Below are 14,405 nucleotides of genomic sequence, written 5' to 3' on the forward strand. Positions count from 1 at the left end.
AATTACAAAAAATGGACAAAAATTGGATAAAAAATGTGAAAACATGTGAAAAAATGTGACAAAAAATGACAAAAATGTGACAAAAATGTGGCAAAAATGTGGCAAAAATGTGACAAAAATGTGGCAAAAATGTGACAAAAATGTGGCAAAAATGTGACAAAAATGTGGCTAAAATGAGACAAAAATGTGGCAAAAATGTGACAAAAATGTGGCAAAAATGTGACAAAAATGTGGCTAAAATGAGACAAAAATGTGGCAAAAATTTGACAAAAAATGACAAAAAAATTGACAAAAAATTTGACAAAAATGTGACAAAAAATTGACAAAAAATGTGACAAAAAATTGGATAAAAAATGTGAAAAAATGTGAAAAAATGTGACAAAAAATGACAAAAATGTGACAAAAATTGGACAAAAATGTGACAAAAATTTGACAAAAATGTGACAAAAAATTGACAAAAAATTGACAAAAAATTGACAAAAAATTGACAAAAAATTGACAAAAAATTGACAAAAATGTGATAAAAATGTGACATCAACACCAGGGTCTGAGGAGAGAGAACATCAACACCAGGGTCTGAGGGGAGAGAGAGAACATCAACACCAGGGTCTGAGGAGAGAGAGAACATCAACACCAGGGTCTGAGGAGAGAGAGAACATCAACACCAGAGTCTGAGGAGAGAGAGAACATCACCACCAGGGTCTGAGGAGAGAGAGAACATCACCACCAGGGTCTGAGGAGACACCAGGGTCTGAGGAGAGAGAGAACATCACCACCAGGGTCTGAGGAGAGAGAGAACATCAACACCAGGGTCTGAGGAGAGAGAGAACATCAACACCAGGGTCTGAGGAGAGAGAGAACATCAACACCAGGGTCTGAGGAGAGAGAGAACATCAACACCAGGGTCTGAGGAGAGAGAGAGAACATCAACACCAGAGTCTGAGAGGAGAGAGAACATCAACACCAGGGTCTGAGGAGAGAGAACATCAACACCAGAGTCTGAGGAGAGAGAGAACATCACCACCAGGGTCTGAGGAGACTCCAGGCTCTGAGGAGACACCAGGCTCTGAGGAGACTCCAGGCTCTGAGGAGACTCCAGGGTCTGAGGAGACTCCAGGCTCTGAGGAGACTCCAGGCTCTGAGGAGACTCCAGGCTCTGAGGAGACTCCAGGCTCTGAGGAGACCTCCTTCATGGACAGCACCTCTGGACTCTCCGTGTCTCACCTGAGCGATGCCGACTCGGACGTCTCTGCTGACCGAGCTGGTTCCTTTGAGCAGGTCTCCTGACGCTCGGAGGAAGCCGCCGCCTCCTCTGATGAAGCCTCCCAGCAGCAGCTCCATCACCTCCTCCAGGGACGCCGCGGCTCCTGCAGGGGGCGCTCCAGGGGCTGAGGGGGAGACAGGGAGGACCATCCAGAAGCTCTCGTCAAATTCATATTGGTATTATAATATTATTATTTATGACCAGAGGCAGAAACAAAGTGCTTAAAGTGAAGGTGGAACTGGGACTTTCACAAGACTCTCCAGCAGAGGGCGCCTTCGGGGCCGCCTGGGTTGCCTATGCCTATGCCGCCCTATATTACATGCTCATTAAGCTGTTGCAGGAAGTAGTAGTAGTAGTATAAGTATAAGTATAAGTATAAGTACTTGGCGTTACTGCAGTAGCCAGCAGACTCCCCAGCAGCTCAGTGGTAGTAGTAGTAGTATAAGTATAAGTATAAGTACTTGTACAGGGAGTTACTGCAGTAGCCAGCAGACTCCCCAGCAGCTTGGTAGTAGTAGTATAAGTATAAGTATAAGTACTTGTACAGGGAGTTACTGCAGTAGCCAGCAGACTCCCCAGCAGCTCAGTGGTGGTCGTAGTAGAAGTAGTATAAGTATAAGTACTTGTACTCGGTGTTACTGCAGTAGCCAGCAGACTCCCCAGCAGCTCGGTGGTAGTAGTAGTAGTAGTAGTAGTAGTAGTATAAGTATAAGTATAAGTACTCGGTGTTACTGCAGTAGCCAGCAGACTCCCCAGCAGCTCGGTGGTAGTAGTAGTAGTAGTAGTAGTATAAGTATAAGTATAAGTATAAGTACTCGGTGTTACTGCAGTAGCCAGCAGACTCCCCAGCAGCTCGGTGGTAGTAGTAGTAGTAGTAGTAGTAGTAGTATAAGTATAAGTATAAGTACTTGGCGTTACTGCAGTAGCCAGCAGACTCCCCAGCAGCTCGGTGGTAGTAGTATAAGTATAAGTATAAGTACTTGTACTCGGAGTTACTGCAGTAGCCAGCAGACTCCCCAGCAGCTCGGTGGTGGTAGTAGTATAAGTATAAGTATAAGTACTTGTACAGGGAGTTACTGCAGTAGCCAGCAGACTCCCCAGCAGCTCGGACACACAGACTCGGACACAGGAAGTGGACCCCTCGAAGGCTCTGAAGCAGACTAAGGTCAGGTTCTCCAGCTCTGAGGACGACAGGAACAGCGCCTCCTGGTGGAGCTGGCGCAGACACTGCAGGACAAAGGCCTGGTCAGAGGTCAGAGGGCGGAGACAGAGAAGCTTTCCTCTCGTGCAGAGTGACAGAGTAACTGAGTGACTGACCTTGGCGGCGGCGCAGCGCACGGCCATGGAGCGGTCGCTGAGGCAGGCGCGGGACGCTTTATACACGTCTCTGTGAACGGGCCCCCCCGCCGACGGCCCCAAGCCACGCAGCATCTTCTCCAGAGAGGACAGGACCTCACAGCGGCCCTGGGACTGACACAGACCTGTGCATTACTCACAGACGCTCTTTTTCAAAACCGATACCTCAACGATACCGATACTGAAATATGAAATACCAAAATGTGACAAAAAATTTACAAAAAATTTACAAAAAAGTGACAAAATGTGACAAAAAAAACGGAAAAAAAATTGACCACAAAATTGGCAAAAACTGACGAAAATGTGACGGAAAATTGACTAAAAATGTACACTTTTTTTTTTTTTTACAAAAAAGCGACGAAAAATGTATGAAAAAATTACAAAAAATGTGGCGAAAAGTAACAAAAAAGTGATGAAAATATGATGAAAAATTTATGAAAAATTTGCAAAAAATGTGGCGAAAATTTGACAAAAAATTGGTGAAAAAGTGACAATAAATGTACTAAAATTTACGAATAATGTACGAAAATGTGACAAAAATGTGACAAAAAAATGATAAATAAATTTACGAAAAATTGACCAAAAAAATCACGAAAATGTGACAAAAAAAGTGACAATAACTTTACAAAAAGGTGACAACAATATTGTAAATCTGTGAAAAATAGAGCAAAATAGGGGAAAATTTGAAAAATAATTGGGAAAAATTTGTAAAAAACTAAAAAACAAAAGGCAAAATAAATTGGCAAAAATTAAGGAAAATTAAGGAGAAAAAAATTAAGGGCAAAAACAAGAAATAATTGGGGGAATAAAATAAATAAATAAATAGGCAAAAATTTGGAAATAATTTTTTTTATATATTTGAGCTGCAACTACCAAGTCACTTCCTTTAATCCTGTCCCTGAAACAGCGTCAAAACTCAAATCTAAAGAGAGAAGATTTTCAGTAGAACCTGCATAAACCTTTTCCGAGACCAAACCCTGGTTATGACAGATGCAGATGTTAAAGAGTGGAATGAAAACGGCCCTAAAGTTGAGTCTCTTTGTTTACTCCTCCCGTCTTTAGCCGCTGCCGTCTCCCACACAGGAAATGCCCATATTTGGACTACAGCGTGGGTGTTTGTGAATGAGTGAGCGTGGGAACTTCCTCACCTCGGCGTTCTTCAGCGCTCGCAGGAGGTTCGTGACGGCGTCTCTGGAGCAGCCGCTGAGAAACCGACCCAGATGTTCGAACAGAGATCCCACACAGGCCACGGCCGCGCTGCAGCAGAGGGAATAATGCATTTAAACCACTGACTCCAGTTTGGCTTTACCCAAATCTAAAGAGGAGGCTCAAAATGGCAACGAAAATGCAACAAAAGAGCAACAAAAAAATGATGGAAAAGTGAAAAGAAATTGACCAAAAATTGCCGAAAATGTGATGAAAAATTTACCAAAAAATTCAGAAAACCTGTGACAAAAAAAAAAAAAAAAAATGATGAAAATGTGACAAAAAATGTACACAAACATTTACACATAACTTACAAAAAATTTATAAAAAATGACGAAAATTGTCAAAAAAATGGACGAAAAATGGACGAAAATGTGACAAAAAAGTGACGAAATTGCAACAAAAGAGCAACAAAAAAATGATGGAAAAGTGAAAAGAAAGTGACGAAAAAGTGACAAAAAATTTACAAAAATGTGATGAAAAATTTACCAAAAAATTTAGAAAAACAGTGACAAAAAAATAAATAAAAATATGTAAAATGGGACAAAAAGTCTACACAAAAATTTACACAAACATTACGAAAATGACAAAAAATTTATAAAAAATTTACAAAAAAGTGACGAAAATTGTCCAAAAAATGGACGTAAAATGGATGAAAATGTGACAAAAAAGTGACGAAAATCCAACAAAAGAGCAACAAAAAAATAATGGAAAAGTGAAAAGAAATTGACGACAAAAAAATGTACAAAAAAGTGATGATAAATTTACCAAAAAAAAAAGTGAAATAAAAAAAAAAAAAAAGAAATAAAAAGAAATTGACAAAAATGTGACCAAAAAAATAATAATACGAACATGTGACAAAACATTTTACAAAAAATGGACAAAAATGTAACTGAAAAATGTATCAAAAAATGTAAAAAAGTGACAAAACATTAAATTTTTTTAAAAAAAATTAACGAAAATGTGATGAAAAATTTACCAACAAATTTTTTAAAAACTTGTTCAATTTTTTTTCAAAATTGACGATTTTTTAAAAAATTGACGAAAAAGTGATGAAAAAATTTACCAAAACATTAAAATAAAGGGACAAAAAAAATTAATTAAAAATTACGAAAATGTGACGAAAAATTTACCAAAAAATTACAAAAAAGTGACGAAAATGTGACAAAAAATGGACGAAAAACGGACAAAAAAGTGACGAAAATCCAACAGTCCAAAAGCGCAAGGAAAAAGCTCCATTTAGATACGTTTTGTCGGCCATAGCTTTCGAATGAGGCGTAACACTGGCCTAATAGGCTGTAACCTTTTGTCGGTAAAATGTGCGACACAAATAAAGCGGGACTGGATTCGGGTAAAGCTGAACTGGAGAAAATGGTTGAGGCGGGGCTTAATTAAGAGGTTAAAGTGTGAACTCCTCACAGTCGGGACGGCAGCGCGGACGGCGAGTCGTCTCTGCTCCGAATGATGTCATTGCACTTGTCCACCAGCAGGCTGCAGGGTAAGGGGTCTCCCAGGCGGAACAGCAGGGCCAGGCACTGGGCCAACAGGAGGCGAGCGGGAGGTCCAGGAGAACCAATCAGGACGTCGGAGAGCTGCTCCACCAGACGGCGCTGGATGTGCTTTATCTCGGCCTGAGAACAAGACGAGGGCGGGTTTAAGGCACGAGTAGACGGGCGCCGGGTTCGCCTGGCGGTGTTTTGTGGCGGTGTTTTGTGGCGGTGTTTTCTGACAGTGTTTTCTGACCTTCTCTGTGAGCGGCAGCTGGTTTTTCAGACGGTTCAGCCACGAGAACACGGCCTCGGCTCGGCCCGGGTCACTGAGCTGCAGTACCTCCTCCGGCAGCAGGAGGCGCTCCGCAGAAGACATCGCCGCGGTGGAGGGAGCAGCGAGTCAGAGGAGAAGAGAAGAGGACATCGCCTGGAAACACAGGAGAGGGAAGAACTTGTCATGATACAATTGTCGCTGTAAGGCAAGAGTGCAAACCGCTCAACCACCTGCAAAATGGACTTTTTCAAGCTTTCCATCCTGTTATTCTGTCACTCCCTCATTAAAAACATGGCTGAAGTGTTGCCTTGGCACATTCACGTATTTCTGAGTAATCTGTAAAAACTCTGATGGCGGCCATTTTAGGGATAGGTTTTTGTCACATTTTTGTTGAATTTTTGTAGAATTTTTGTCACATTTTTGTTTAATTTTTGTCACATTTTTGTTGAATTTTTGTCATTTTTTGTTGATTTTTTGTCACATTTTTGTTGAATTTTTGTCACATTTTGTTGAATTTTTGTCATTTTTTTGTTGAATTTTTGTCACTTTTTGTTGATTTTTTGTCACATTTTTGTTGAATTTTTGTCACATTTTTGTTTAATTTTTGTCACATTTTTGTTGAATTTTTGTCATTTTTTGTTGATTTTTTGTCACATTTTTGTTGAATTTTTGTAGAATTTTTGTCACATTTTTGTCACATTTTTGTTGAATTTTTGTCACTTTTTGTTGAATTTTTGTCACATTTTTGTTGAATTTGTCACATTTTTGTTGAATTTTAGTCATTTTTTTGTTTAATTTTTGTCACTTTTTGTTGAATTTTTGTCACTTTTTGGCTGAATTTTTGTCATTTTTTTCTTGAATTTTTGTCACATTTTTGTTGAATTTTTGGCTGATGGCGGCCATTTTAGGGATAGGTTTGCCTGAGTCCTCCTAGGAACGCCCCCACCTCCTGGAGACGCCTCCGAGCTTTGGTCACCAGCCGAGTAACCAACCACTGCTCCTCAGCAGAACCCCCTCCCCACTGATGCCACAGACAGCGTGTGGAGGGGGCGTGTCTAAAGGCTCAGAGGTTCTTAAAGAGACAGAGGCCTATTTCAAGACATTCACTACAGCCATTTTGAGAGAGACATTTTATACAAGGCAGTTATTCTAATTTACTGCATTTACAGACCAACAGGAGGTTTGTCATCATTGTAGTGGGATATAGACTGGTGCTATGGGACTGAAAAAAGCAGAATACCCCCACTTTAACACATACAACCAATGGAAATATGTTAAATCAATGTTTACTGAAAATTTGATGAAAGAATCTTGAATATTTAAAAAGTTCTGGTCATTTCTCTTTTTAGGCCACACTGACCTCCATTCGTTTCAATGGAAGGGGCGGGACTAAAGAGAGATGCTGATTTTGAACTAGAAACCGCTGCAACTTGAACATATACACACACATTTCATTGCATATAGAGTTTGGGAAAATCCACAGTTACCACGGAGATCCGCCATCTTTGCAGCTCTTAGCATACATTTTCCATAGACTAACATTGGATAAAAAAACAGTATAAACCCCACTCAGAAATAAAATAAAAATAACTATTTAATCCCCATCCGTCGCATTTATACTCACAATACTGCATGTTTCTACTTAACCCCTTAACTCCCACCTGAACAGAGCACATTTTCTCCAGTTTGGCTTCACCCCAATCCAAAAGCTTCTGGAAAAAAGGTGTGAAAATAGCAACAAAATTGAGACGAAAACAATGATGGAAATGTGACAAAAAAGTGACGAAAATGTGACAAAAAAGTGAGAAAAATGTGACAAAAAAATGACAAAAATGTGACAAAAAAATGACAAAAATGTGACAAAAAAATGACAAAAATGTGACAAAAAAATGACAAAAATGTGACAAAAAAATGACAAAAATGTGACAAAAATGTGACAAAAAAGTGACAAAAAAATGACAAAAAAATGACAAAAATGTGACAAAAAAATGACAAAAATGTGACAAAAAAATGACAAAAATGTGACAAAAAAATGACAAAAATGTGACAAAAATGTGACAAAAAAGTGACAAAAATGTGACAAAAAAATGACAAAAAAATGACAAAAATGTGACAAAAATCTGACAAAAATGTGACAAAAATGTGACAAAAAAATGACAAAAATCTGACAAAAAAGTGACAAAAATGTGACCAAAAAAATGACAAAAAAATGACAAAAAAATGACAAAAATGTAACAAAAAATGACAAAAATGTGACCAAAAAATGACAAAAATGTGACAAAAATTGTGACAAAAATTTTTTGTCACATGACAAAAAAGTGACAAAAAAATGACAAAAAAATGACAAAAATTGTGACAAAAAAATGACAAAAATGTGACAAAAAAATGACAAAAATGTGACAAAAAAATGACAAAAATGTGACAAAAAAATGACAAAAATGTGACAAAAAAGTGACAAAAATGTGACAAAAAAATGACAAAAATATGACAAAAAACGACAAAAAAATTACAAAAATGTGACAAAAAAATGACAAAAATGTGACAAAAAAATGACAAAAATGTAACAAAAATTTGACAAAAAATTGACCAAAAAATGACAAAAATGTGACAAAAAAAATGACAAAAATGTGACAAAAAAATGACGAAAAAATGACGAAAAAATTACACAAAAATGACAAAAATATGACAAAAATGTGACAAAAAAATGACAAAAAAATGACAAAAATGTGACAAAAAAATGACAAAAAAATGACAAAAATGTGATAAAAAATTGACAAAAAAATGACAAAAATGTGACAAAAAAATGACAAAAATGTGACAAAAATGTGATAAAAATTTGACAAAAAAATGACAAAAAAAATGACCAAAAAAATGACAAAAAAATGACAAAAATGTGACAAAAAAATGACTAAAAAATGACTAAAAAATGACAAAAATATGACAAAAATGTGACAAAAATTTGATAAAAATTTGACAAAAAAATGACAAAAAAATGACAAAAATGTGACAAAAAAATGACAAAAAAATGACAAAAAAATGACAAAAATGTGACAAAAAAATGACAAAAAAATGACTAAAAAATGACAAAAATATGACAAAAATGTGACAAAAAAATGACAAAAAAATGACAAAAATGTGACAAAAATGTGATAAAAATGTGACAAAAATGTGATAAAAATTTGACAAAAAAATGCCAAAAATGTGACAAAAAAATGACAAAAATGTGACAAAAAAATGACAAAAATATGACAAAAAACGACAAAAAAATGACAAAAATGTGACAAAAAAATGACAAAAATGTGACAAAAAAATGACAAAAATGTAACAAAAATTTGACAAAAATTTGACAAAAAATGACAAAAATGTGACAAAAAAAATGACAAAAATGTGACAAAAAAATGACGAAAAAATGACGAAAAAATTACACAAAAATGACAAAAATATGACAAAAAAATGACAAAAAAATGACAAAAAAATGACAAAAAAATGACAAAAAAATGACAAAAATGTGACAAAAAAATGACAAAAAAATGACAAAAATGTGACAAAAATGTGATAAAAAATTGACAAAAAAATGACAAAAATGTGACAAAAAAATGACAAAAATGTGACAAAAATGTGATAAAAATTTGACAAAAAAATGACAAAAAAAATGACAAAAAAAATGACAAAAAAATGACAAAAATGTGACAAAAATCTGACAAAAATGTGACAAAAATGTGACAAAAAAATGACAAAAATCTGACAAAAAAGTGACAAAAATGTGACCAAAAAAATGACAAAAAAAATGACAAAAAAATGACAAAAATGTAACAAAAAATGACAAAAATGTGACCAAAAAATGACAAAAATGTGACAAAAATGTGACAAAAATGTGACAACAATGTGACAAAAATGTGACAAAAATGTGACAAAAAAATGACAAAAATGTGACAAAAAAATGACAAAAATGTGACAAAAAAATGACAAAAATGTGACAAAAAAATGACAAAAATGTGACAAAAAAATGACAAAAATGTGACAAAAAAGTGACAAAAATGTGACAAAAAAATGACAAAAATGTGACAAAAAAATGACAAAAATGTGACAAAAAAATGACAAAAATATGACAAAAAACGACAAAAAAATGACAAAAATGTGACAAAAAAATGACAAAAATGTGACAAAAAAATGACAAAAATGTAACAAAAATTTGACAAAAAATTGACCAAAAAATGACAAAAATGTGACAAAAAAAATGACAAAAATGTGACAAAAAAATGACGAAAAAATGACGAAAAAATTACACAAAAATGACAAAAATATGACAAAAATGTGACAAAAAAATGACAAAAAAATGACAAAAATGTGACAAAAAAATGACAAAAAAATGACAAAAATGTGACAAAAATGTGATAAAAAATTGACAAAAAAATGACAAAAATGTGACAAAAAAATGACAAAAATGTGACAAAAATGTGATAAAAATTTGACAAAAAAATGACAAAAAAAATGACAAAAAAAATGACAAAAAAATGACAAAAATGTGACAAAAAAATGACAAAAATGTGACAAAAAAAATACAAAAAAATGACAAAAATGTGACAAAAAAATGACAAAAAATGACAAAAAAATGACAAAAAAATGACAAAAATGTAACAAAAATGTGATAAAAATTTGACAAAAAAAATGACAAAAATGTGACAAAAATGTGATAAAAATTTGACAAAAAAATGACAAAAATGTGACAAAAATTTGATAAAAAATTTGACAAAAAAATGACAAAAAAATGACAAAAAAATGACAAAAATGTGACAAAAATGTGACAAAAAAAGTTTAAAAAATGAGTTGAATACCCAACAAAAAAATGATGGAAAAAAGATCTGATGACGTGAGGAAAAAGCTCCTCTCGGTTCAGGCGGGAGTTAAGAGGTTAAGGAGTAACAACAATAGCAGAAATGTGGGAACACAAGGACATTTAGTCAGACAATTCCCTCATAATTTCCCTTTAGAAACAGCGTGCAGTCAGGTCAAGTGTTAGTTTGCGCATTTACACTGAAAGTTGTTGACACAAACCAGAAAACTTGATAACTTTCCTTTCAGACAAAAACATGTAGCTCACAAACTTTATTATAGCTACATGTTTATGTTTTATTCCACGTGTCATTTGTTAGAAACCGCATGTAAAACCTCGTTGTTTCACATAAACCAGTGAAATTGTCTGAAATAATAAAGAAGAAGAAAAAAAACACTGTGAAAGTAATTTTGTGAACGGGAGGCTAACGCTAACGAGGCTAACCGGCTCAAGCTAACCCCAACAAAACTTGTAACTGACAGAACCAGGGCTAACACAAACACCAACATTTACCTGCAGCTGTCGGAGAAACGTCACGTCCTCAGGCAAAGAGATGACGCCTCAAAACTGCAATAAAAATGACTTTATCGCAGAGTTTTGATGCTTTTTAGAGAAAAGTGCACAGACCGGAAACGGCCACAGAGGTGACGTCACGAGGAGATTTTTACGTTAAGAGACGAGCCGCTGAAAAAAGTAACATTCTCCATTATTTAAGTGTTTGTTTTTGTCTAGTCAGTTATATTTCCATATATTCATGATGGCATTAGAGACGGAAATGTCATGGGAGCGACGCACATGTTTACAGTTAAGTTCGGTTTAGAAGTGAAAGCTTTTATTTTGTAGGAAGATGAGGCACATCCTCCTGGGAACTGGACAAAAAAAGGTTGAGTATTTTTCACTTCTGTGACTTGATTTGAGTGAAAGGGTTATACTATTATTATTATTATTATTATCTTTTATTATATGTCCATTGTAGATGACACTTTGGCCTATGCTCAAGCACCCCTAAAAATAATTCAAACACCCTTAGGCCAAATATATATACAAAATATATACAAAATAAAAATCCACACTAAAATGTCTTATGTGCTGCTAAAAAATATTTTTATTAGTTGATTTAATAAAATGCGCCTATATACAGAAATAAAGCATAAACCAAACCTCTCACTAAATTAGTTGTGCTGAGCGGTGAGCTCTCCCCCTCCCCTCTCCTCAGCACTGAGCTCTCCCCCTCCCCTCTCCTCAGCACTGAGCTCGCCCCCTCCCCCTCAGTGCTGAGCTCTTCAACAGCACATACATTTTATTAATATTAATATTTTATCTATATATTTTATTCATTTATTTTTAATGATTTTTTAAAGGTCCCAAAATGAAAGAAAAAAAATGCTTGTAAACAAAACATTTGGAAACAGATTTTTCTTTTTTTATTCGTAAAATGGAAAAAAATCCTAATTACGAGATAATCCACTGAGGAAAAAACATTATTCTGAAAAAGGCTTTTATTTTCCCGACAATGTTCCTTCATATGTTACAGCAACAGGAATGAAAAAACTTAATATTTTTCATAGAAATATATATATTTTAAACTTATAAACAGTAAAATAATGAGATCTCTAAGTGATTCTTTTGTAGTTTCAGCTACAATTTACACATTTTACATCAGGCAGGATTATTTATTATGGTTGTACTAAATACTGATGAAATATTACCAAAATTATCTAAATAATGTTATGTATGTATGTAAGCGTTCGACCGCATCCCTCGTGGTGCCCTGTGGGGGGTGCTCCGGGAATATGGGGTCCGGGGCCCTCTGTTAAGGGAATAGGCCACCGTTTTTACATACTGAGATATGTTCTTACCTCACTATAGCCGAGTTAATATATCCCCGTCTGGTCTTTGTCCGTGCGCTCACACATACGCAGCCTCTCCCACATGTCACATAGCTCCGAAAAAGCTCACGATAGAAGCTACCAAGCTCTTCCACGTGTTCTCTATTTAAATAAAGTTACGTGAAGTGTTTTCATGCGAAGTATATTTACACAGAAATGTAGCGTGTCGATTTTATAAGCAAATAAAAAGGGGGACTATATTGTGAGGCGTAATGATACGAGGAGTAAAACGTCCGCGCAGTAACTCCTAAAGGTTATTGAGGGAAGTGAGCGGGGGAAGTCTTTAGGAGTTACTGCGCGGACGTTTTACTCCTCGTATCATCACGCCTGGTGTTCCAGGCATGTCCTAGTGGGACAAGACCTCGTGGACCCAGGACACGGTGGTGGGACGATGTCTCCGAGCTGGCCTGGTGTGGCCTCGGGGTCAGAACAGCTGGAGGAGGTGTGTGTGGATTGGGAAGTTTGGGCATCTCTGCTGAGACGCTGCCCCCGCGACCCGGCCCCGGATAAAGGGGAACAAAATGGATGGATGCTGTGTATTGTTGCAGTTGCAGTTTGTGGCTGTTTGGTGAAATGTTTTCTGTTTCGCCTCCTCAGGAAGAAGAAAACATTATTTAGCGCCTTCTTACTCTCGTCCTGCAGAGAAATGTCGATATTTAAACAAACAAATGGAGACAGCGCCCCCTGGCTTTGGGTCCATAATCAGTATTTATCGTCCTGAGCACAGAGGGGAATTCATTAACACTTATTTAAAGTGATTATTTACACTTATTTAGACTTTCTACAGTAAATCCTTGAGTGAAAATAAAAAGTCAGATTGAGCTGAAATAACGAGTCAGACGTTTTAACCCGAACCAAAGAAAAGCTCTTTATTTAAAGCAAAAAAATCGGAAAATCCCAAAATAAAAAAACACACGTCATTTTCTCCGATATTTTCTCACATATTGCATCGTCTCAAAGGCCACTCCCACAAAAACAATAATAATAATAATAATACAATTTTAAACAAACAAAGTCATGTGATTATCACGCAGCGTCTGATTGGACGAGACAGAATCCCTTTGATATAAACTCTCTCTGTACAAATGTAAACACGAAGAAAAACAAACAAGGTGCAGCCACGCCCACACACAGGAGCCACGCCCACACACACAGGAGCCCCGCCCACACACACAGGAGCCCCGCCCACACACACAGAGGAGCCACGCCCACACACACAGGAGCCCCGCCCACACACACAGGAGCCACGCCCACACAGAGGAGTCAGGAAGTCAGATCCCAGTTCATTTCCCCCTTTTCTAAAACTACATTTACTTTAATCTAAAGTATTTTCCTCGAAGTCTTTTCCAGAGACGTTTGATTCCATCGTTAAACTCCTGATGAGAAAATGAAACTGGACGACCCGCGTGAAGAGTCCTGGCTGAGACTCTGAGGGCCGTCCCGTCAGGAGCTGGAGGGTTAACGATATTAAAGGTATTCATGGAGCAAAGCAAAAGCTGAGGAGTGGGCGGGACTAAGGCACGGATCAGTTTGAAGCAGAAACTTTAAACGGGAAATACTTTAGTTTCTGAGGGATTTATAAAAGCATCGGCGACGTGTTCCCGCTCTGTCCGGGTCACATGATCCACAGGCGAGGGCAGGACTCTGACAATACATCCATTTACCGATATATCGCGATATTTCACGGCTACGATACCGATGCAGAGGCCGATAATGAGCATGGATTCAGTCGGCCCAGCAGGGGGCAGCACGTGTAACACTGTCACAAACAAATGACTTTTCATGATCGCTTTTATTGTTATAAAGATTATTTTAGAGTTGATTTATTGCTTTTTAAAAAGGACTGTGGTTTATTTAAATGTAAATGATCGAAAGGTAAAAGGAGCATTTTTTAATGATTATTGTAGATTATTTTTGCGCATTATATCGGATTATCGCAGTATCGGCGTAATCGTTATCGTGAGGAGGTCCCGCCCCTGGTCATGTGTCGAGCCCATAAACCGTCACTGAAGTCACTTCCTGATTCACCGCCGCGACGTTCAGGACGTTCATGATGTTCAGGGCGTTCATGAGTAACCGTGGCGTTCGGGCG

The 14,405-nt window shown here is 36.6% G+C and overlaps 1 protein-coding gene across 1 annotated transcript in view; it reads right to left on the reverse strand.

The window, feature by feature from the left end:
* The window catches only part of heatr5a (HEAT repeat containing 5a), a gene marked incomplete at its 3' end in the record, with an annotated part of 75,727 nt that extends 64,770 nt beyond the window's left edge, over nucleotides 1–10,957 (reverse strand). The window contains 7 exon segments of the mRNA XM_079574200.1: nucleotides 1,225–1,388; nucleotides 2,326–2,491; nucleotides 2,582–2,734; nucleotides 3,769–3,877; nucleotides 5,246–5,457; nucleotides 5,570–5,743; nucleotides 10,938–10,957. Coding sequence (XP_079430326.1) covers nucleotides 1,225–1,388; nucleotides 2,326–2,491; nucleotides 2,582–2,734; nucleotides 3,769–3,877; nucleotides 5,246–5,457; nucleotides 5,570–5,692 — 927 coding nt within the window. The 5' untranslated portion in view covers nucleotides 5,693–5,743; nucleotides 10,938–10,957.
* Between the last annotated feature and the right edge of the window lie 3,448 nt (nucleotides 10,958–14,405).

This window comes from Gobius niger, assembly GCF_951799975.1.
Source record: "Gobius niger genome assembly, chromosome: 16".
Lineage (NCBI taxonomy): Eukaryota > Metazoa > Chordata > Actinopteri > Gobiiformes > Gobiidae > Gobius > Gobius niger.